Genomic DNA, 24286 nt, shown 5'->3' on the forward strand with positions numbered 1-24286 from the left:
TATCCGTTAAATATCAGATTTAATTAAATTAAATTTTAAAATAATATTTGGCGTGTTTACTTTTATTAATCTAAAATCATATTATTTTAAATATTTTTTTAAGATGAAATGAAATTATTTAATAATAAATAAATAAATAAATAAAGTTAATCTTAGTTTTGATCGTATTAATTAAATTGATGATTAAATTTGATTGAAAAAATCAATAAATTATTAATATTAATATATATTGATTTTTAATGACTTGCTCATATATAAGTTTTAACGGGCTTATAATTATGTTTTATAATAAGTTAATAATTTTATTAAGGTAGTATTTGATATTATAATAATAATTAATTTTGAAAAATATATTAAAAATAATATTATTTTTTTCTTAGAATTAATTTTTTATATTATATATCCATATCCCCTATTTCACGTACAAGTTAAATTTACAAATTATTTCAAGAATTATTCAAATTCATAAATTCACAACGACAGAAGGCTGGAGCCAACCCTGTGGAAAACCGAAAGAACTAGAAAGACGAAAAAAAAATGTTGAAGTTCCTCTCAAAGGTAAAAATTGAATTCAACGCACTAGACCCACGCGTGGCCTCATGTATGGAGTTCTTAGCTCAATGCAATGCCCGCAAGGCCAAAGAATCCAACCCTGCTTGCCAGGTTCTTGTAAAGCGCCGCACCGACGATTTCCCACCACAGATCACTGTCACTTTCGTCAACGGCGTCGAGGAAGCTTTCGATGCCACTTCTACTCCTGCACAGGCCATTAGGACCATGATTTTGGAAAAGGGCCAGCTTCTTGAGACCGAGCAAATGTTTCGTGAGGCTGGAGAGAAGTGGCCTGTTATTATCCCTGAAGAAGAGCTCCACCAGTATGCTCCCGGTACTAAGGTTAGTGTTTGCTGGTTGTATTTATTTTTGGTTGTTTGATTAGGTTGTTTTTTCTTCCTTGCTCTCGTTTGGACATTTTGTCGAACAGGTGGTGTGTTTTGTTGTTACTCCATGGGAGGACTTGATAACTTGACATCCATTGTGATTTTCATCCATGGGTCAGTTCTAGGTAAACATCTGATGTCTTTAGAAAAACTCTCCCGTTCCATCCATGAAAGTAACCGCTGTTGCAGGTCAGTGATTGGTTTATTTTCGTAGGCTGATTAGCCAGAATTGAAATAAGAAAAGGATAAATATTATCATTGCCATTGACCTGATGACATGACTACAAACCAATTTCAACACTAAGGAGATAAAAAATCCTTGATTGAAAGGCCAGGGGTTTCCAATGCAACAAACAAGTGCCCTGAGTGCTGATTAGGAACTTGTATCACACAGTGAGAGATGCACCATTATCTGCTTCTGTTAGCTTGAGTATCATTGTGGCTAGCTGGTTAAGTGAGAAACAGGATGGTCTTATTAATAAAACAGCTGGTTACTTCATGGATGGAACGGGAGAGTTTTTCTTAGGACATCAGATGTTCTTGACTTATTGGGTGTTTGCCAATCATCCTCACTGGTATTCTTTGTTTCTTTTAATATTATTAATAAAACTGCTTAATTCATAAGATTATAAAAGAATAGAAAAGGAAAAGGAGCAGAGCCAGCCCACTTAATTGGCCAAGTTTAATTGCATTAAAAAGGAGGCTCCAATAACTCATGCTTTCATGTAAGTTAGGCAGTCAATCAGTGGTGTGAATTGCCTTCTAACCATCCAGTTTGAATCTTGTTGTGCCTTGATTGCTCATGATTCTTTCTGAGAAAAGGGTTGCTTCTCTAGAAAAAGATGAGGCAGGAGGTTGTGAAATGATAGAAATAGGAGTTGGTGCATAGGGGCGTCATTCACAAAGCTATGCCTTTTCTTACTGACCATTTGTTCCGGTCCCCTTACACTTGGTAATGAGGTGATAATGAGATTGCATCTTCTTTCTGCACCTCACTAGAGCTTGCTAGCCATGCTTATACTCTCCTAGTTTTCCATGATGTATGCTTTCTTTTGCATATTCACATGTTACCACCTCCCTCTATTTTACTTTTTTTATAATTCTCTGTTTTTTTTCCCTCACAGCCAAGGAAGGCAGAAGAGAAGAAGCAATAATTGTATGTTAGTCTGTTCTACTTGCTGCATTGGAGACTCTGGATGACCATAAGCTCTGCCGGAGCAAAAACAGAACTTAATTTTTTGCGAGTTATACCCCCTTTGGAGGCCATGATTTGAACTATGCTAGTGCTGCTAGCTACATAAGTTTTAATTCTTCATGGAAGTGTTTCGTATGTCTTGATTTTGAAACAATATTGCTTCTTTGTTGATGCGTGCTTCTGCTTTGATACTGTTGCTGGATAAAATGCAGCCTGCTGTACTTTATTATCTGTGCTTGCAGACTCGCTGTGTATTTTTCTTCATTATCAATGCTTTTGGCTGGTTCTGCTTTTGAAGCAGTCCACATAAAATAAATCGCTTGGTTAATTACTAAATGTAATTTACTGTTTGTGGGATCATTATAAGATTTGTTCGTTTTTGCGCCCGGTTATGTTTCTTCAAAATATTGATTTTTAACTAAATCTCCATCTATAGAACACATGGGCTGTGCTCTGATATACTTGGTTATGGGGACCAGAATATTTTTTAGAGAATAAATGCTCTCTTCACCGTTTCTTTTTCGATGCTGCTCAGGATCATACAACAAAGTAGCTAAGGTTCTCAATATATATTTGATTTAATGATATGAGATATCTTCGAGTTAATTTATGATTTTAAAATTATATTTTAAGTTATTAATTTGAATTAATTAAGACTTAATTTTTTCAAGAATATAGTATCGGTCGTTTTCTAATCAAACGGAAAGAAAACGAAGTTGCAAAAGTATACATAGGATGTAGGAAAAAGCAGAAATGGTTATATTTTAATTAAAAAAAAACAGAAAACACATTCTTAATGTTAAAATTCAATATTTTTAAATTAAGAAAAATTAAAACAACTAGTTTTGATTTTTTTTTTTAATTTTATGCTGAGTTTAGAAAACATATTTTTAAAATTCCTTACCGTTTAGATCTGGACAGAAATTTAGAGCTCTAGAAACTACTTACAACTATTTCAGCCATCTTTAAAATCAATTCCCCAATGCAAGATTTAGTGACAACAACACCATTATGTATTCTAGTTTGCCCAGTTCGTTTATTCATTTATGTATTAACCATTATGTATTTTAGTTAAATAAAAACAAAACGACCCAATTTCAATAAAAATGATTGACCCATGAGTTGACCCGATTAGCTAATGACCTGGTTCCTTTTTCAAACCGGTCTCCAAACTGGGTCTGACAACTAAGTTAATACTATTGGATTAACACTAGATATTTATAAAATAAAATAAAAGGGTCTAATGCGCGGCGTGGCTTTATTGAAACAGTTCAGATTGAAGAAACGGCAATAGAGGCATAGCAAATCAGCAAGAACAAACCCTAAGATTTCTCTCTGAGAATTTATTTTCCAGGAAAAGAAAATAAACAATGACTTCTAAAGAAGAGGAAGAGGAAGAGGAAGAGGAAGAGAAAACGGCGATGAGGAGGAAGGCGAAGAGGAAGGAGAAGAAGAAGTTGAAGAGAAAACAAGCGAGGAGAGAGATAGCGGTGAAGGAGAGGGAAGAGGAGGAGAGGAGACTCAACGATCCAGAGGAACAGAGGCGATTGAAGGAGATGGAGGAAGCGGAGAAGGAGAGAATGGAAAGGGAGAGGAAAGCGTTTGAGGAGAGAGAGAGGCAGTGGATGGAAGTTATGGAGAGGAAGAGGAAAGAAGAAGAAGAAGAAGAAGAAAGAAGGAAGGTTCTAGAAGAAAAGGAAGAGGAAGTTAATACACTACTTCAGGTTCTTTTTTTCTTTTCTTTTATGAATTTGTGAATTGAAAATTGTAGTTTTAGAAGTGATGCTAAATCCTATATCATATTTAGTACTCTGTTTGGTTTCTGAGAAAATGAGAAAGGAAAATGAAGCGGTTAACTAGGAACTGGGATACAAATTGTTTGCTACTGATTTTATTTCTTAGTTTGAAAGAATTTGTGCTGCAAGGGAAGACATGAATTTTAGTTATGTATGTGAATGTGCGCGCGCGTTTTTTTTTTTTAAAAAAATTAAATGTTTGTCAAATGTGACAGGATGGAAAGGAGAATGAGTGTGATGAGGATGATGATTGGGAATACATAGAAGAAGGGCCTGCGGAAATTATTTGGCAAGAAAATGAGATAATTGTTAGGAAGAAAAAGGTCAGGGTTCCAAAGAAGATTGCAGATCGACAGGGTACAAAAGAGGTAGAGATACATGTGTTCAATTCTTAGTTTTAGATTGTTGACATACTTTAGCACTGTTAGCCCTTTTGGTCAAGGAAGGGGTAAGATAGCAGGTGTTATTGTTTGCTTTGCAGGATGTTGATAGGCCCACATCAAATCCTCTTCCTCCACAATCTGAAGCTTTTACTGAGTATCAGAATGCGTCCATTGTTTCAGCACAACAGATGCTTGAGAATGTCGCTCAACAAGTACCAAATTTTGGAACTGAACAGGTATGCTTGGATGTTGATTGGTTTATTGTGCTTAGCTTGATTGAATCTGGTAGTTCTTGCACTTTAAATTTGTAAATGTGGTTGTCATTATCATACTGGAAGATGATTTTATCTAATATCCTGGTTTACATATGGCAGGATAAAGCTCATTGTCCATTCCATTTAAAAACCGGAGCTTGTCGGTTTGGTCAACGCTGCAGCAGAGTTCATTTTTATCCTGATAAAGCATGCACATTTCTTATCAAGAACATGTATAATGGTCCTGGCCTTGCTTGGGAGCAAGATGAGGGGCTTGAGGTCTGTTAAAAATGCTGCCTTCATGTGATTCTTGTATCCTGATGACAAAATCTGGCAAACTTGTGTGAAGTGGCTGGATTTTCTAAATCAAACTTTCGTGTGTTTCTGTAACCTGAATTAGGGTGAAAATTTCATCAATCTATTCTTAAAAAAAATCATCAATAAATTTCTGCAGAAATAATAGAGATAAAAACCGGATATCCTTCAGTAGTCCTGCACATCTAAGAGAGACATACTGTTATTTATATTAATTTGCTGGACTGTTATCTTCATAGTTGGTACATCTGAAGTTACTGTTGTTGATTATTCTAGCATCTAAGTTGAAGTTAAGTTTTGAATTTGTGATTTAAACCCTGCTGAAAGGTTTTGGATGGCCTTATTGATTCTTAAAACACATATTAAAAAATAATTTTTTCGTCTTAAAATAAACGAGCTTGCTATTGAATTTGGTAAACAAGTTCTCAACATCTTGCTGCATGCCCCTGAAAAGTTTTCCACCACTTACATTCTACATTGCTTTGCATGAGATGATTGAGGGAGTGAGTTCCACTGTAATGCTGCCAATACACCTCGGATTAACTTAAATTTTTGCTTAGAGTAGTGAATTTGGTTTTATTTTTATTTAAAACTTTTATGTTTATATCATTCTTTTTGCAGTTTGGTTTTATATCATGTCAGAAATGTGTAGTAATTTTTTTCTTTTCTACTTGAGATTGTTATTGTTGCTCTTGACATAAGTTAGCAGAAGTTCTTCACAAGATTTGCTTCAATGGAGGATCATGGTTTTGGCTTTTTTAGTTGGAGTTAAAAGATTTTTGCTGTTCTGTATCCTATATTCCTACTGGATGGACACGAGGATGGCTATTATAAAATTTCCTATCATTTGTTTATCTTCATTTTGTTGTTATGCCTATATATAATGCAACTTCCTATCATACAAATGTTGCCATTTCTAATCTCATCCATCCCTTTCTTTTCCTAGTGTCACTTTTCTTGCAGATTGTAGCAGAAATATGATAACATGCTTGCCTTATTCTGTTTTTTCTTTTTAATGATTGTTTATTTTTAATCATGTTTTTCAGTTAGCGTACCTTACTGTTCTTCAAAATAATACTTCATCTAGGCTAAGCATGAGATTCTTTTGAACATTTGATGATTACATGAGCACAGGTTTATTCGATAAGATTTCTTGCTCCTTAACAATTAGTAGTATGTTGGGAATACCAGGGATGTTGAAGCTGTGTTCTGCTGACAGTTGTTACTTTCCAAGTTTTCAGATTGAAGGCAGCAAAATCTATTTGTATGTTGATGCTTTTGGAGGTCTTTTACTGACTAGAATGTGTTAAGAGGAATTGAAAGTTGAATGGAATTGCTTTTGCTTGATGCTGTTAAGTTAGATAATGACTAATGACTACAATACATAACCATATAAAAATATTCCTATAAAATTTCTTCTGGCAAAACTTGGGTTCTTTTGTTTTCATGGTCTTCTACAAAAGATTCTTCTTTTATGCCAAGAGAAGGACGTGCATTTTTTCGCTTACCCCCATATTTAATTTTATTTTTTTACTTAATTCATAGCATTTAGGATGATGGCCCATTTTTTAGCTTATGCAATCAGTCACAACGTGAGTGGATTGAAAGTTAAACCCCTTTGTACTGTTAAGAAGCCAACCATTGCAAAAGTAGAACCTGTTAGGTGTGAGGGCCAACATGTCTGGATCAAAGGTAGCACTCACCTTGTGCCACCAGGGAGCCCAACATGTTTGGATCAAGACAAGATTTTGTTCTTTATCTTTCTAACTAACCACTCAAAAAGCCTAAGCTATTTCATCTTTATACTTAGCTATTGGTTTTATGTTGTAGAGGATTTAGGGCTTATGCAATATGTTTCTTGAGAGTCTAGTCTTAAGATCCATGATCTATTCGTTTGATCCTATACATTTGTATATATCTCTGAACTAAATGTTTGTTCTTTAACTGGTTTATTTTCTCTTTTCAGTATACAGATGAGGAGGTTGAATGCTCTTATGAAGAATTTTATGAGGATGTGCATACAGAGTTCTTGAAGTATGGAGAAATAGTTAATTTTAAGGTCACTAACTGCTTACTGCTGTCTATTCTTTCTACTAGCCTATGATTCGTTACCTTGTTTCAGAGTCTTCTTTGCCTTTTACCATTGAGGAATTTATTAAGTTGCTTTCCCATCTTGAACATTGTGTCAAGTCAAGTTTTATGGATTTTTATTTTTCAAATTGATAAACATGGAGCCCAATGAGAAGGAAGCAATCATTTTTCTAAATAATATGAAGTTGATTTTATTTTTCTTCCAGAGATATAAATCAGACGCTTACTTTTGCAGCATATACTTGTTCTGTATCTTTGATGTCTGAATTTTTTTGTCCCTTGGAATCATAAATTTGATATAATCTCAGGTCTGTAAAAATGGTTCATTCCACTTGCGGGGAAATGTATATGTACACTATAAGTCATTGGATTCAGCCATACTTGTTTATCATTCTATCAATGGTCGCTACTTTGCCGGCAAACAGGTATTAAATATTTTCAAAAGTCTAATCACACTGATATGTATCAATCTTCAAAGATATTTACTGTGGTTCCCATGATGGTTATTGACAGGTAAAATGTGAATTTATCAATTTGACTAGATGGAAGGTTGCCATATGTGGAGAGTTTATGAAGTCAAGGCTGAAGGTGCAACTAGCTCGCTTACTTTTCTCTGTTCTTACTTTCCTGGGTGATTTTCATTCTACTGTCCAACAGGGGGTTTCCTCTGCATTTTAGTTAAATAGATGACTTCATATTTGTTTTGGAGTAATGAAACAATTTTTTGTTTTTCCTGTACATAAATGAAGCCGTCTTCTGGTAATAAAGTATTATGTTCCTGCTAATTCGAGGTTTATCTTCCTTAGCATTTAACTATTTTTCGTGCTTGCATTTTAACAGACATGTTCTCATGGATCGGCTTGCAATTTTATTCATTGTTTCCGCAATCCTGGTGGGGACTATGAATGGGCTGATTGGGATAGACCACCACCAAGATTTTGGGTGAAAAAAATGGCCTCTTTATTTGGCTACTCTGCTGAATCTTCGTATGAGAAGCAGACAGTGGAAGAAAAGTTGAGGCAAACAAGGATGTCTAGCAATATGTTAACAGCAGATAGAGACAGGTGTGCTTGTAGTTCTGGCACAAGATCTGAATATGATTTCAAGTGTTTCTAAAATCTGTGGTTATAATCTGTGCTTTTTGACTGAAGATTTCTTATTCCATGATTCTAAACTTCACACACCAAAGTTAGAGGGTAGGTAAAAGCTGTGTATGTAAAATTCTGCTCCTGAGCTCTTTGTTCAATCATCCAGGTTATTTGTGGCATAATTGACCCTTGTTTGTAAAGCCCTTGACACATGTTCTCCTTTCACTTTGTTTAATTAAACTTCATGTATGCCAAATGCAGGGTTTTATTGTATGATTTATTGAGATCATGGCCTCCTTCCACTATAATCTTTTAAAACAGACTTTTACATTTGCGTTAATCTTTCTGCACTCGAGATTATGTGGAGGAAAAGATTCATCATGCCTTTCCCCTCTCCTCTCTCTTTACAGACATGTAAATGGTGTGCATTTCAGGTTTCTCCTTCCTCCCACTCAATCTTAGAAGTCTTGTCCTTTCCTCATTGTTCTCTAATTTTCCTTGTCAGGCATGATCGTATGCGTAGATCTAGATCTAGAGACATGGATCGTACAATCCATAGCTCTTATAAAAGTGGTGACATTGAAGATGATTTTCCAGAAGTCACTCACTGGAGAAGCCATTCAAAAGATGATGGATCTAATTCTGATGGGTGTCAGTCAGATAGAGATACAGAAAGAGAAAGGGATAGAGACAGAGACAGAGAAAGATATAGGCATCATTATCATGCAAGGAAAAGGTCAAAACACCATAGCAAAGTGTCAGAACTCTCAACTGATTATGGGGAGAACAATAGCAGGTCCCATGAGATTGATCAAAATGAGTTGTCAGATGATGGCAGAAACAGGCATGGGCATTTTGGTTCCACCAAAAGCTCTGGAAGGAGGACATTTATAGATGATGATAAAGACAGCAAGGATGAGGCTCATCGAATGCATGGATACAGATGGGATAGGGACATTAATAGAGAAAAAAGCCGTCCTCGCACTGGGAAAAGCTCAAGACACCAGAGCAGAGTAAGGCCCCCTGATGATCATGGGGATGGTGAGAGTAGAACTCTTGATAGTGGTTCCAGCAGAGAGGGGACTCCTAGGGACAGAGACAGACACCATCATCACATAAGCAAAAGCTTAGGAAACCAGAACACTGTCTTGGAATTCCCCGATAATCATTGGGATAATGGGCCCAGAACTTATAGTACCAATTCCAGTAATGATCTGTTAGACAGGGACAGGGTAAGGCACTTTGGTCGTGGAAGGAAACGTTCAGAGCACAGTGAACCGGAGTTTTCAGATGATGAAGGTGCAAGTGTGAAGAGGTTAAAAGACAAGTCTCTTGTTGGCAAATCTGACATAAGAAAATCTCACCTACAAAGAAACGCAACAGGTGGTCACTCAACCAGAAGAAATTATTCAAGCAAAGAGTCTGTTGATGTGAATTCTCCTGTTGAGAGTCATAAACTAGACGGAAACCATGTGTATGGCCAAGTGAAACAATGTAGTGGAAGATGGGAATCAAACAGTCCTGGTTCAAGATACAACGTTTCTGAAGAAATTGACGAGCAGGATCGTTGGGAACCTGAAAGCTGAGAAAGACCAGAACTTTAAAAGAACATCTGTTAAGTGTTGGCGGTTACGAGTCTGGCAGTCAGCGTGATAGGAGATCAGGCTATTCTTATGATGAAAAGATGGAGATGGGAATATGAAACAGGTGCTTCTGGGAAACACCTCAAATCTAGAAGTGATCTTACAGTTGGCAATGACAAGTATGCTGGTACATCTAGCTTCTGGGACAAAACCTCTTTCGAGCTTTATAATGAAAGTTAATCTAGGAGCAGTAAATGGACAAGCATAAGAGATACCTGAAACGCTTGGAAGAGGGAAGAGATTCTCTGAAAGACGACCAAGAATCAGCATGCAAAGCTAAGATCCCATTGCTATAGACAGAATGACAAGGAATGCAATTTATAATTCTAGGAAGCTACAACTCTCGAATCTAAACTTTATAGTTTGGCTCTGGGCTGTAAGAATAACCTTTCTTGCTGCATGGCATCAGCAGAACGTGAATTTTACTATGGGAGTCTGTAATGATGTTTTGGCTATCTGGAAATGCAGCTGTTGTAATGATGGAAAGGCAAATGTTAAAAACAGCATTATCCATCAGAGGTTCTTACAATGTGCAGGTATGTTTATGGTGTTGGATATTGCTTTTCCGTACTTGTAACTTGTAATCATATTCATCTGCTTCTAATTAATGCAACATGTGAGGTTTCATAAGAGCGTTGGTCTCGTGTCTCTTGACATCTTTTACGGTCCAAATCAGCTTGGTGAATCTAAACTAGAACTGTATCAGTTTTTAATTGCAATTTCTTGGTACTAATTATGATTACACATCTGGTATTATAAGTTGAGTCATGAAATAACCTGTTAGAATCCAAAACATTCCTTTGGATCCCACATTTTCTCTCCCACCATGCTTGCTGATACTGGATAAGGGACTGCCATTATTAATCGTCTGCAATTTAGGCACTGTATCCTGAACAATAACTACTTATCTGAATGTTCAGACAAGGCCATGGTGATCTGTCTACCTTTCTATTTCCTGACCGTCCATGCATCCAGACAGAAAATTGTTCAAACAATACAAATACATATGCATGTCAAATAATTAAGTTACCGATGGCAAGAAGATCCAACATGAGTGAAGTCTTGCCAGACATCTGAGGAATTTGAAAACATGCATGCATGCCTTGATATATCCTTACATTCACGATTCATGCCCAAAAAAAGAATATATATCATCATCATAATGCATGCATGCATGCCTTGATATTAGATCAAGTTTATTTTAAACTTGTGACAGAGAAGGTTCCCCAGCTTCGGAATCCATCCCAGGATCTATAGCCCGTTGATGAGATCCTCCATTGACATTCTGGAGAACAATGTTTTTCATCCTCTTCAATGCATCAAAAACCAAGAGGACGGGTGAAAATTCTGTTTTTGACATTGTATCATTCCAAGTAAATTTGCACCAATTTGCTGTTGTCCCCCACGCATCAGGAACAAAAGAAAAAGATTATCCATAAGGGATATCTGCTATTTTATAGTCAAAGAACATTGTCCTGCAATTAGTTATCATGGTTGCTCTGCTCTTTATTTCTTTGATCACAGTCACGGAATTTCTCATCCTTCGAAGGACACAGCTAAGTATTGAAAGTGTAAGACTTGACTTGCTGCTAGAAATAGCAGATAATTGACAGCAACTTCTACCACTGTATTAGCTGTATTACGTGTTAATACATTTGCACGACTAATTTTTATTCACAGTAAATGCGTTAGACTTTCAGCTTATTCGATGAGTTTGAGAGAAGGGGGCAGGTTTATCTGAAATTCTGTGGTGTCAAACTTGATTTGAACCAAATTTCTAGTTTAACAGAAAAAGACACACGAGTCTAATTTGGTTGACTTACTCGGTCAATTCTAAGGGGTTTTTTTTTTAATAAAAAACAAAATGATAGTAAGGTTTGACTTGGTGATTTGTTATTTTATTAGCAGTTTTTTTAAAATTATTTAGATGTTGCCGTTTTCTAGTATAAAAAATTAAATTATTTAGGGGTGACCTGATATAATATGGTTAATTTTACAAATCTAAAAATAATCTGGGATGGTCATTAAAAATCTATAACATAGATTGACTATAATTCTTTTAAAAATTTATCTTTTTTAAAATATTAAAAAGAAAATATATTGGATCATTCATGTTAACTTATCAAAACTGTCACTCAGATCAGAGGATCAGAGGATAAAAAAATAAATAAAAATAAATTATGAAAGATAATTTCTAATTAACTCAATATTAAATAATAAAATTTTAAAAAATAAAAAAACCAACCTGAGACAAACTAAGTTAATGTACAAAATGTGCAAACTAAGTTAATGTACAAAATGTGCAATCTAGGTTATGTGGCTAATATAACTCTATAAAAAACAAATCAAAATAAATAATGAAGCTCTATTTCTAATTAATCTAATGGTGAAGAATGAAATTAAAAAGGCAAACTCAATTAAACAAAAACATAAAAAAATAACCTGAGTTAACCCGGGTTAACCCGCTAACCTCGTGACTTAGGTAATAAGATCATAATAACCTTAAAAATAAACAAATTGAAAAAAAAATTATAAAGTCTAGTTCTAAATCAATTAAATATTAAAAAAATGCTACAAGGAAGAAAATTTAATTAAAAAAAAATATGAATGAACGTGCCAAATATGCAATCTAGGTTATAAAACAAAACAAGTAAATCCATTAAATGATGAATTTAAAAAAAATAAAAAACTAAACCTTAAGGAAAAAAAAACCAAGCATTGTTGAAGTGATCAATGCAGTATAAAATGGACAATAATGAATTTTCCTTCTCAATTATTCTTTAGTCTTTGTTGAATACTAATATATCAATAATATTTTTTAGCTATTAATTTATAATTTTGTTAGATTGGGTTTTAACTAATTGAGGGTTAACTCCAATAATTAAATAAGTCAATGTATATTGTATTAATGTTTTTTTTTTGTCCCAAAAAGTTTGGTATTATTTGACATTATGATTCAATGTATTTTTTTTTAAATTAAATTAATATATTTTTAATTGTTTTGAATTACTAATATAAAAATTAAAAATAATATTATTTAAATATATTTTTAAATAAAAAATATTTTGAAAAGTGACTTTTAAAATATAATGGTGAAAATTTTAATAAAGTTAAAAAAATTTAAATAAATAAATTATTTTTGCAATAATTAAACTTTTCCCAATAAAAAGAATACTAAAAATCTTCATTAAAAAAAAATATAAAAAGTATTAATGATAAATATCCATAGAAAAAAAAAAAGAAAAAGAAAAATAACATTTTCGAACACCCTTGAGGCCTTGACTGACTGGAAACGCCGTCGTTTCCAAACGTTCCCTGCCTCCAATATCAGAACGCAGCCTCCTCCTCCTGTGCTAAGGCTTTGAATTAGGGTTTAGGGTTCTCTCTCTCTCTCTCAGTTTTTCGCAAATCCAAAAATTGAAATGGCTTCAGTGAAGAGAAAATCCATTGAAAGCCAAAAAGTGGACCATCCTCTTCTTCCTCCACAGAAACAACTCAGAGAAGATCACAGCAACAACAATAGTAGCGGTTCGAAGATTATTGGGCATGGCGAAGCAGTTGCGTGTCTGCACGACGTGTCGTATCCAGAGAATTATGTCCGTCCTTCTTCTTCTTCAGTTACTCAAATTCAAAAGGACTCAAAACCCGCAAAGGAATTTCCTTTCACTCTCGACCCTTTTCAGTCTGAAGCCATCAGTTGCCTTGACAGTGGCCAATCTGTGATGGTAATCTTTTTTCTTTTCTTTTAATTTTTTTAATGGAGTGATTAATTGATTATTTTATTTGATGGGTTGATTGACAGGTCTCAGCTCATACATCAGCTGGGAAAACAGTAGTAGCATTATATGCAATAGCTATGTCTTTGAAGAATCAACAAAGGGTTGTTTACACGTCACCCATCAAAGCACTTAGCAATCAGAAGTTTAGGGAGTTCAAGGAGGAGTTTTCTGATGTTGGTCTCATGACCGGTGATGTTACCATTGACCCTAATGCTTCTTGCCTGGTGGGTTTTTTTTTTTTGTATTGGAGATTTTGTGTGATTATAGGATTTGTAAGATGTTCAAGCTTGTTTTTCAGGTGATGACTACGGAAATTTGGCGAAGTATGCAGTATAAAGGGTCGGAAACTACTAGGGAAGTAGCTTGGATTATCTTTGATGAGGTTCATTATATGCGTGATCGAGAAAGAGGTGTGGTTTGGGAAGAAAGCATTCTCATGGCTCCCAAGAATGCTAGATTTGTCTTCCTTTCTGCCACTGTTCCTAATGCCAAAGAATTTGCTGATTGGGTTGCAAAGGTGAGTTGGTTGTTACTTACACTTGTTAAATTCCAGCTTTCTTGTTAAAGATGAATAAAAATGCTGCTCCTGGCAATTTGTTTTACTGAAGTAGCTTCTAACTAAAGACAATTAAAAATGATGCCTTTTACATTACCGTTGATGACACCATGCTGAATGTTTGAGAATCTTGCTATCATTGTAGCTTATTAGTATCGTGGTTTTAACAAATTTAGTGGTTTAGTTTTTAACTCGAGGTGACTACATTGACTATTTTCCTTTTAGCCTTGTAAAATAAAAAATGCGTATGCTAAAGCATAGCAAGTTTACACGCTCAACAATGGACAAAAGGAAGTATTTCTTATAACAATAAATAATCATCTGTTTCCACAAATTAAATTAATTGATTAATGATTCAGATGAATTTGAGGGGCAATTCTGGACTAAAATTCTTTCTGATTGCTATAGTCTTTTGTCTTTTCATGTTATATGTGCATATCAGAGATTATCAAAGACCTATAAAAATGAGTTCGCGGCTCAAGCCCCCCTTTTTTGTTATTTGTTAAGAGTTAAAACTGAATGTCAATGCCAACAAATACATGGCTCTCCACAATAGTTTGCAGTCTCTGCTTAATTCTCTAGATATTGTGAGATAAGAAAAACAAGGGGTGCATTTTTTGGACATTATCCCAAGCTTTGTACATTAGCATATATTATTCTTGTGTAATTGTTGGATCCCCTTTTTCTGTTGGCAAAGAAACAAAATAAAACCAATTTAATTTCCTAGTGGAGAAATATGCTTGATTAACTATATGGTGTTACTCCAGGTCCACCAACAACCATGTCACATTGTTTATACTGATTATCGACCAACACCCCTCCAACACTATATTTTTCCCTCTGGAGGTGAGGGTTTGTACCTGGTTGTGGATGAAAAGGAAAAATTTCGAGAGGACAGCTTTCAGAAAGCGGTGAATGCATTAGTTCCTAAGGCTGAAGGTGAAAAGAAAAGGGAGAACGGGAAGTGGCAGAAAGGCTTAAATGTGAGCAGACTTGGTGAAGAAAGTGACATATTTAAAATGGTAAAAATGATCATTCGCCGCCAGTATGATCCTGTCATTCTTTTCTCATTTAGCAAAAGAGAATGTGAATTTCTTGCGATGCAGGTAGGTTCCTTTGCTGTTATGAAAACTCATAGCTTTTATTCTTGTCTCCCTCGCCCTCTTTGGTAATTCTGTGCATCTGTTCAATTCTACAGATGGCAAAAATGGATCTAAATCAGGATGATGAGAAAGCTAATATAGAAACCATCTTTTGGAGTGCCATGGACATGCTATCAGATGACGACAAGAAGCTACCTCAGGCAAGTTGTCCGCCTCTTCTTCTTTGTGTCAAATGAGCTCCCATTTATGGGGAATACTAGTAATTACAATTAAGGATGCTGTTTTCTCTAGGCTGTTCCATATGAGACACTCTGAGTTCCCTTTTTGTTATTGATGTATTGATGTATTCATCTCAGTTTATATTTCTTGGTTATCTTTTTTAACCTACACACTCTCTCTCCCTGCATATTCATGAATGGAATATTTAATATTTCCATCTGACTTGTTTTTATTTTTTTATTTTCTTGTCTTTCCTCACCTTGGATGATGTCTTGTTCATCTTTCTGTAATTCAGCTTTAATTCTCTTCTAAAGGTTTTTTTTTTCTTTTATCAAAAAAATAATTTTCATATTTCTGTTCTTAGCATTTCTTGTGGTTGAACTGCCCATGTAGAGTTTTTGCGGCCTTATGACCCAAGCAGAAATTTAATGTAGCACAGCTTTGGATTTGTGCCCCACAAATGTTTCGTGGTATGCTAGGTTTGGAGAATTATGAATTTTAGGTTGTCGCCACAGCTGTGAATAGTAACCCGAGATTCCTGTAGCAATAAAGGAATAGAAGAGAAAGGAAGAAGAAGAAAATGGCACTTGGAGAAAAAAGAAAAGAGAGAATTGTTGGCCACACCCCCCAAACTAAACCAAAATACACGTGACTTCATAATCAAAATCCTTACAATTATCAAGAATTAAGTGCTCCTTTTATAGGTTCAAAGGCCCTAATAGCTCTAAAAAAAATTAGAAAGAAAACCAAATAAGAAAAGGAAATCATGTATAATAGAAAAACTTAAGTAATTTTCCAACTTCCTAAATACATCATGTTTCTAAATAGTATTAAGATTCCCAAGACATTCCTAAATATTCTAGATTCACAAGAAAAACTTAAAACAAACAGAATTAAAAATCAAACTAAAGGATTTTATAAATCTCTGTTTCCTTGGCTGCATCATGATTCTTGCCTTTCGGAAGCCATACAGGGGAAGCAGAAGACTTAAAGTGCATTCATTGGCTTGCTTTAGTAACATGCCATTTTTTAAATTAACTTTGTTTTCCTTTTCTCTTGCCATTTCTGTGATCAAAAAACTTTAGAGACTAGAAGTTTAATTGTCATTGCACCAATTTGTATCCATTAATAGATTATGAATGATAATGTGCTGCATCTTGATTTTTGAAATTGAATTCCTTCATTTATCATTTCCAACATTTCATTCTGAAGAATTGTCAGTCTCTCACAAGGGAAAGATATAAAGGACGCAGTTTTCATATTCAGTTAGAATCTCTCGCTCTCTTAGGAGACTTATGGGTGTGATACTTGATTGCTTTTTGGCTGGTACAGTTTGAGTCTATAAGATGCAAGGTTTAATATAAGCAATGTTGTGTGTTTGTAAGCCTGACAAAAATGCATGCATTCACTCCTTGTAGATCTTTTATTTTCCAAGCATTTTGATGTGCTGGTATTGTATTCTATATTAATCTACAATCTAAATTGATGTGTGCAGGTTTCAAATATGTTACCCCTCTTAAAACGAGGTATTGGTGTGCATCATTCTGGCTTGCTTCCCATCCTGAAGGAAGTGATTGAGATTTTGTTTCAAGAAGGGCTGATCAAGGTTGGGGAGATAAATAATTTATTATTTGTGGTTATGCTTTTCTTCCAAGCATTAATGTGCGTTGCTATGCATTTCTTAAATAGTTCAGCTTCATGAAAAATCTGCATCTATTAATTGATGAATCCCCGGGCTGTTCTGAAATTTTTGCTCTGTAAGAGCACACTATCTCAGTTTGTCAGTTATCATTGGCTACTTATGGATCTGGTGCTCATTTTTTTTTTGTCTTGAGATGCCATTATGTTCTTTGAACGCTTATGCTTTCCTTTTGCTCATTAATTTGGAATGTAATTTTTAATTACCAAATGCTATTTGGTACATGTGATATTTTTGTCCTTTTCCAATCTTTTTTGTTTCTTGTTTCCAACCTGTTTCGCAAGCACAGTGATGATTGAAATTTCTTTCTTTAGTGTTTGTTTGCTACAGAGACATTCAGCATAGGTTTGAACATGCCTGCCAAAACTGTGGTATTTACAAATGTCCGTAAATTTGATGGGGACAAATTCAGGTGGCTATCTAGTGGAGAATATATACAAATGAGTGGCCGGGCTGGCCGTCGAGGAATTGATGATCGTGGGGTATGCATCCTTATGGTGGATGAGAAGCTTGAGCCATCAACTGCTAAGATGATGCTTAAAGGAAGTGCTGATAGTTTGAACAGGTACTTGGGGTGCTTTTGGCTCTGCACACCTTTGCAATTCGCTTCTTGTCTCTCTAGTTGCAATTCGCTTCACGTTAGCTCTATAATGGTTTTATGCTATCAAGTGCTGGGAATTCCTGCATCTGCAAAAATAGTGTTGGCTTATTCTTAAATACTCATTATGCACTTTCTGAATGACATTGGCTGGTATTGGATCTGAGCTGAGCATTTGACTGCAAGTTAATGGTTCCATAACCTGAACTTTGTTTTTTATGTGGATGGAAAGCTAAAACTTGGCTGTTTTCTTCTAAGAGAACAGTAAAAAAAATGCAATGAAAAGGGAAATCTAATACGAGTTCTGTTGGCTTAAGCTTCAATTGCTTAGTCTATGTTGTTGCTCCTAACTTTCTTGAAGTTTTTTGTGTTGATCTCCTTTTCTATTGAATTCCAGCGCCTTCCATCTAAGCTACAACATGCTTTTAAATCAAATGCGCTGTGAAGATGGTGATCTTGAAAATTTGCTCCGCAATTCTTTCTTTCAGTTTCAAGCAGACAGGGCCCTTCCTGATCTTGAGGTCAGTTGATTTTCATAGAAGATCAAAGTTGTGAGATTTTATGGATGATCTTTTTTTTTTGCCCCTGAATAATCACTCAGTTTTAACCATTGACAGTAAAAATTAAAGAATCACATAAAGATAGTACAGAAACAAATTTATCAAGAGGAAAAAAAAAGAGTACAATATCTCAAGAGTTTCCAACTTTTGTTATTTCTCTATCCAATATTCAAAGTGATTCGAGAGCTCCCCTTTTGGTTGTTCCTGACTTTTGTTGTCTTTTTATTTCTTTCTTTTGGAGGATGACTCCTCCCTTTTGTAAACATGAATTCTGGTTTGCTTTCCAATTCTTTTATCAAAACAATTTCTGGATAATGTTCAGGGATCTAGGACATAGCAGGAAACTAGCTGGAACACCTTTGCTTTGTAGATAAAAGAGACCTAGGTCAAATATTGAAGGAAAAAAATGTGTGCAAAGCCACTAACTTTTTCACAAGCTACATCTGGAAAAATCCCTGTTATTTGCTGAAGGCCAGCCTGATCATGATGGTTTTTTCCATTTACAGTGGCCTTATCTGTGCACTGTTTCAATCTCCTTTCAGAATCAAACAGTGACATAAATGACCCTTTAATTAATGGTAAATGTTATGTTTGCAGAAACAAGCAAAAGTCCTTGAAGAAGAGAGGAATTCAATGGTAATTGAAGAGGAAGAAAATCTGAAGAATTATTATGATCTGATACAGCAGTACAAAAGTTTGAAGAAGGATGTTCGTGATATTGTGTTTTCTCCAAAGCACTGCCTGTCCTATCTGCAGTCTGGCAGACTAGTATGTATCCAGTGCACAGAAAGTGATGACAAGTCCCCTTCTTTCTTGATTGAAGACCTAGTCACGTGGGGAGTGATAGTCAATTTTGATCGAGTGAAAGGTGTTTCAGATGGTAATAGTTCTTTTTATTGTCTCTATTTTGGTGTGTCATTATAAGTCATATTTATTTATTATTAGTAGTTGATGTAGATGATGCAATTAGAAAACCAGAAAATGAAAATTACACGGCGGATGTTCTTACAAGATGTGTTGTGACCAAAGATGGAGTTGCCAAGAAAAAAATCAAGGTTGTCCCATTGAAAGAACCTGGAGAACCTCTCATTGTTTCTATTCCTATTGATCAGGTAGGCCCTATTCACTACTCTGCTGTTTAAACTTGTTTCCAATATCCACCTTGTTTATTCTGCCCCTTAATGTTGTGGTGAAATCATAAATTATATTGGAAATTTCCATCTTTTAATTTTTCTGTGATGTAGCTCATGTAATTTTCATTTTATGTTTCCAGCTGACATTTTCTTTCAATAGTACATTTTTTCCTGACATGATACAGTGCATTTAATTGAATTGCTCTATCATTTATTTTGTTTAATTCTAAAAATATCAGTTCTTTTGCTTTAATTTTGAAAATCTTGTTTTATTTCATTAACCAGTGACCTGATTATAATTTTATTCAAAGAAAATCATGCCCTTGGAAAGACTCTTCTATCATTGTTCTTTGTGGCTTCCTTAATTTGTCTTTCTCATATATGTACTTGAGTGAAGGAAGAAAATACTTTCTTTTAATTCTTCGAAGGAGCCCGTAAAACAGTCAGGGAAACTTTAAGATTGTAATCTACTTGCTTACAAGCTCCGATCTCCAATTTATTTATTGTTTGTATTGAGCATTGCAGTAATGGACCTGAATCTGTTTCTCTAAATTTTTTTAGTCATGGGAGAAAGATATCATAAACTAAAATGGCTGACTTTTCTTGATAAAAAAAAAAGATTTTATTAAAACTATTTATGCTGACTAAGTTAATCCAGTAATAAAAATCTGTTAGCTCCAAAATTCTTGGTAATTAAAGGGGTGTAATTTGAGTGTCAGAACAAGCATTCAGTGTGAAACTAAATAATAATTCCACTGTTGAATGTAGAAGACTGTCATACTTTTGTCCAGTAATGAAATAGTTGTGATGTTATATGGGAAAAAACATTTTTGTAAAATAGTTGTTTTCTGATGCTTTTTTACTTGTTTGCTTCTCTGAAATCATCGATGTTACCCTTCAGTGAGAATGATTGTTTCACATTGCTATGTCTTGGACAGATAAATATTTTGAGCAGTGCTCGCTTGTATATGTCAAAGGATCTTTTGCCATTAGAAGTTCGAGAGAACACCCTGAAGCAGGTTTCAGAATTTCTTTCTAGAAAACCTAGTGGGTTGCCCTTGGATCCTGAAGGAGACATGAATGTATTTCCTATATCTTTTCTGCTTTTTATTTTCCCATTTACTTTGCTTTGGTTTATATATATAAGAAACTCAATCATGACCACTTTTTTGTTATTCTTCAGATTCAAAGCAGCTCATACAAAAAGTTAGTTCGTCGGATAGAGGCTTTAGAGCACCTGTTTGAAAAACATGAAATAGCAAAATCTCCACTTATCAAGGAAAAGCTCAAAGTCTTACACACGAAGCAAGAATTAACAGCCAGGATCAAGTTAATCAGGAAATCAATGCGCTCTTCCTCAGCATTGGCTTTTAAAGATGAGCTTAAAGCTAGAAAACGAGTTCTTCGGAGGCTTGGGTAAGAAAATTTTCAAATATTCACTTCTACAGCTGCATGATGTAGAATTAGGAGATGACTAGGTCCCATGTACTTGAAGTTAAGTCAGATAGAAGGATTTATTTTATTATTATTATTTCTGTCTTGGTTCGGGGCCTAATGTTTCATTAGTTCTGTCTTTTTTTATCATTTATTTTTTTCCCTTCAGGTTATATTGAGAAGAATACGAGAGTTGGGTTTTATGAATCCACTCTCACATCTAACCTTATATGAATAAGAAACCTCTAGCCTCTTTCGTTGTGCATGTTGTCTGCACTGCAGGCAACTCAATCTGCATTTGTAACTGGCGCTATGATCATTTGACTTATTGCATTTTACAATATCAGGGATAAAAATTCTAGAACTTCATATCTCAATGACCTAGGGATTGTGTTTCAATGAAGTGTGTAGAAGACATTACTCCTTGAAATTTGTGGCATGAGCAATCCTAAAAGAAAATGTTTTGAGCATGATATAAACAGTCTAGCAGGAGTTCTTTACAAGCAAAAAGGAAGAAAACAAGTTCTTCAACAATCTATATACTTGTTCATCTCTTTCTACATTTTGGCTGTGTATTTATTGGAAAACTCATTGTTTGGGATCTGGAATCTTAAATAAATTGCACATGGCATTTGATGATTGTAGAAACCTGATCTATTCAGGAGATTTCTTTCTTCTGCATTTTGACTGGTGTCTAGTTGTCTTTAACTTGTTTCATTTTGCTGCAAAACTACAATACAAGTCTGCAATATCATCTTTTTCTATTACCTTACGCAACTAGACTGTTCAGCAATGACACTAGATTTCTGGTATGGGATTTACTGCAACTGCAGGTATATCACGAGTGACGACGTTGTGGAGTTGAAGGGGAAAGTCGCTTGTGAAATTAGTAGTGCAGATGAGTTGACTTTGACAGAGCTCATGTTCAATGGGGTTCTCAAAGACATAAAAGTGGAGGAAATGGTCTCTCTTCTCTCATGCTTTGTGTGGCAGGAAAAACTGCAAGATGCTGCAAAACCAAGGGAAGAACTTGACTTGCTTTTTACACAATTACAAGATACAGCTCGAAGGGTTGCCAAACTTCAGCTTGAATGCAAGGTACATATGGAACCTTTCCTGGAGGGTTTTTGTTTTCTTGATTCATGTGCTTTGTATGTAATATGGATATTCAGGATAACATTGAAGTCATGATTTATATAGATGAATTTTGGAAGTCTGTTTTCGAAGTTACAATCTTAACTTGTTCAAACAACAGGTAAAAAGGGTAGAAATTAGTCAGCAAGCTTGTCACTCACTGCTCCATACCACATTCTTGAATCACATGGAAATGGGGAGGGGGGGGGGGTGTTAAGCAGCATAGAATGTTGAAGCATACCTGGTTATAACAATGCCCAGCTAATCCTTGGTTTTTCCTATTTTTAATCCAAATCCCATCTGGCACTAATTACTGCTGAAACATTTTCCTGTGAATCTGAAATCTGTTTGATTATCATTAAAATTTTCTCATGGGGTCTGTATATTTATTCATATTTGTAAATTTTAATTAGAAATTCATGGTGAAGTGTGTCCTTGTAGCCATAAGGCAGTTGCCTCTTGTATAAGAACATCACCATTATCTTTTTAAAATGAACTCCTGGTAGTTAAATTTCAAAGAAAAATACACAGAAAGCAAAGTTGAGTTGGGCCTTCATCCCCTGCTTGTATGAATTATTGATACCCAACTTTTCCAGACTACTACGTGTTTTTATGCTTAGCATTGGTTACAGATTCACCTGCAGTGTGCCTCACAGATTTTGGATTGAGTTTGGCCTTTATGCACATTTTATGCCACTTTTCTAAAATTAGCATGATGCATGCTATTGCATTTGAAAATTGATTATCTCTCCTCATTGTCGTTTGATTGAGTGTTCAATTTCTTTTTTCCCTTCTATTTTTTTTTAAACAAAATGACAGGTACAAATTGATGTGGAGAATTTTGTGAGTTCATTTCGGCCTGATATCATGGAGGCTGTGTATGCCTGGGCAAAAGGATCCAAGTTCTATGAGATCATGGAAATTACTAAGGTTTTTGAGGGCAGCTTGATCAGGGCAATTAGGAGACTAGAGGAAGTTCTTCAACAGCTTATAGAAGCTGCAAAGTCCATTGGTGAGACAGAGCTAGAGGCCAAATTTGAAGAGGCTGTTTCTAAAATCAAGAGAGACATTGTTTTTGCAGCATCACTATACTTGTAGTGGAAGATTTCGGCTTCACTGTGAGCGGGATAAACTGAGGGGGAAAATGGAAGGATCAGTTTTTCCCAGGGAGTCAAAATTTCTTTATGATGCACCCAGACAGGAGGGAAAAGATCTTTATTGTTATGAAAGCAAACTAATCTCCAATAGATGCACGGGGGAAAGCTGCATTGAAGAGGGAAATAAAGATGGCTGAAGAATTCACCTGTGCAATCTCATGTTTCCAATGCGCATGCTTCTCGGAGGTGTCATGCTCCTACTGATCTTGTGCATCAGAATTGTGATGATAAGAGTGCCTTTTGGAGAAAGGAAAGATGAAATGAAACAACCAAGGTGTAGCTCTCATATCCTGAACCAGGAATTTTGAGCCTTTGTTGGCTAATCTTCAACCCTTTTTTTTATTTATCTCATGGAGCACAGTAGGTGTACTATATAGGTAGTCAATCGGCAGTTTTGTTTTTAACCTGCACTTCCCAATTTTGCTATGAACTCGTGGTTCATGGAATATAATTGACTGCCTACTAAAACATCTTTTAGTTAGGGGATCGTTGATTAAAATATGAATGCATCAGTTATGATTAAGCTTGATACCATGATTCCTTTCCTTGTTTTGTTTTGTTTTTTAATGATTTTCATGATTAATCTATATCATAGTTATCAAACTCAACCTGGTAATTTGTCACTCAGAGCTGAGTTTACTTTTGAATTCTTCATGAAGACGATGGATTAGCCCAAAAATAAGTTGACTGCGCCAATTTATAATTTTTTTTCTTTTCTAAAACGTTATTTCTAGTTCGTGTCATTTTGAGATAGATTTGCATATGGGTTGTGACCCGTTGACACTTGTTCAAGTTGAATCCTGGGCTAATTATGATGATATTTTCCACCGCCTACCAGTGCCATCAATAATTTGATATTCAGGTGGTTAAACTTGTTAATTATGTATGATCCATGGATCCTACGGACCGTCCAATTAGGACAACACGTGGCAAAATCCAAAGCTTTAAATCTAATTACAACCAGTTCTCCATTAGATCTTCAGGTATGTAACCTACAGCTTGGAAGAACGAAGTAAAATTAAGAAAATTGCATGTATGGCGGATCTTTTACAGGCTTTCAAGCCACTACAATCTCACTTGCTTCCCGAATGCAAAAACATGGACAGAAGCAACGAGTTGTGGTGGCACCAAAGTTGACAACACATCCGAAAAATGTAGCTGACTTATCTCTCATAGGCTTCTGCTCAACAGGCACCCCCCCATAAACAGGA

The 24286-nt window shown here is 35.2% G+C and overlaps 3 protein-coding genes across 6 annotated transcripts; all 3 read left to right on the forward strand.

Annotated features, from left to right (window-relative positions):
* Positions 1-437: 437 nt before the first annotated feature.
* LOC118031106 (uncharacterized) lies at positions 438-2461 on the forward strand. The gene is made up of 2 exons (XM_035035402.2): positions 438-894; positions 2063-2461. Exons 1-2 carry the CDS (start codon positions 538-540, stop codon positions 2090-2092), a joined length of 387 nt encoding a protein of 128 aa, XP_034891293.1. The 5' UTR covers positions 438-537; the 3' UTR covers positions 2093-2461.
* A 905-nt stretch (positions 2462-3366) lies between these two features.
* LOC118031105 (uncharacterized) lies at positions 3367-11340 on the forward strand. Of its 3 annotated transcripts, none has more exons than XR_004684459.2 (10): positions 3367-3857; positions 4145-4297; positions 4411-4548; positions 4687-4845; positions 6848-6940; positions 7281-7397; positions 7486-7560; positions 7813-8036; positions 8566-10239; positions 10920-11340. XR_004684459.2 is itself a non-coding variant. In XM_035035401.2 (9 exons), the coding sequence occupies exons 1-9, from the start codon at positions 3504-3506 to the stop codon at positions 9644-9646; spliced, it is 2394 nt and encodes a 797-aa protein (XP_034891292.1). In that variant the 5' UTR covers positions 3367-3503; the 3' UTR covers positions 9647-11340. The 3 variants fall into 3 exon arrangements, 1 of the variants encoding a protein (XP_034891292.1); XR_004684460.2 differs by having other exon boundaries at positions 10925-11340; XM_035035401.2 differs by having other exon boundaries at positions 8566-11340.
* Positions 11341-12966: 1626 nt separating this feature from the next.
* On the forward strand, positions 12967-23604 carry LOC118031099 (DExH-box ATP-dependent RNA helicase DExH9). Of its 2 annotated transcripts, none has more exons than XM_035035386.2 (14): positions 12967-13428; positions 13506-13706; positions 13781-13999; positions 14806-15144; positions 15237-15341; positions 16856-16966; positions 17374-17624; positions 18055-18178; positions 18815-19097; positions 19166-19329; positions 20289-20432; positions 20534-20766; positions 21618-21882; positions 22738-23604. In XM_035035386.2, the coding sequence occupies exons 1-14, from the start codon at positions 13126-13128 to the stop codon at positions 23014-23016; spliced, it is 3021 nt and encodes a 1006-aa protein (XP_034891277.1). In that variant the 5' UTR covers positions 12967-13125; the 3' UTR covers positions 23017-23604. The 2 variants fall into 2 exon arrangements, with proteins under 2 accessions (XP_034891277.1, XP_034891279.1); XM_035035388.2 differs by having other exon boundaries at positions 12968-13428; positions 19175-19329.
* The last annotated feature ends 682 nt before the right edge of the window (positions 23605-24286 follow it).

The sequence above is a fragment of the Populus alba genome, chromosome 4 (genome assembly GCF_005239225.2).
Source record: "Populus alba chromosome 4, ASM523922v2, whole genome shotgun sequence".
Lineage (NCBI taxonomy): Eukaryota > Viridiplantae > Streptophyta > Magnoliopsida > Malpighiales > Salicaceae > Populus > Populus alba.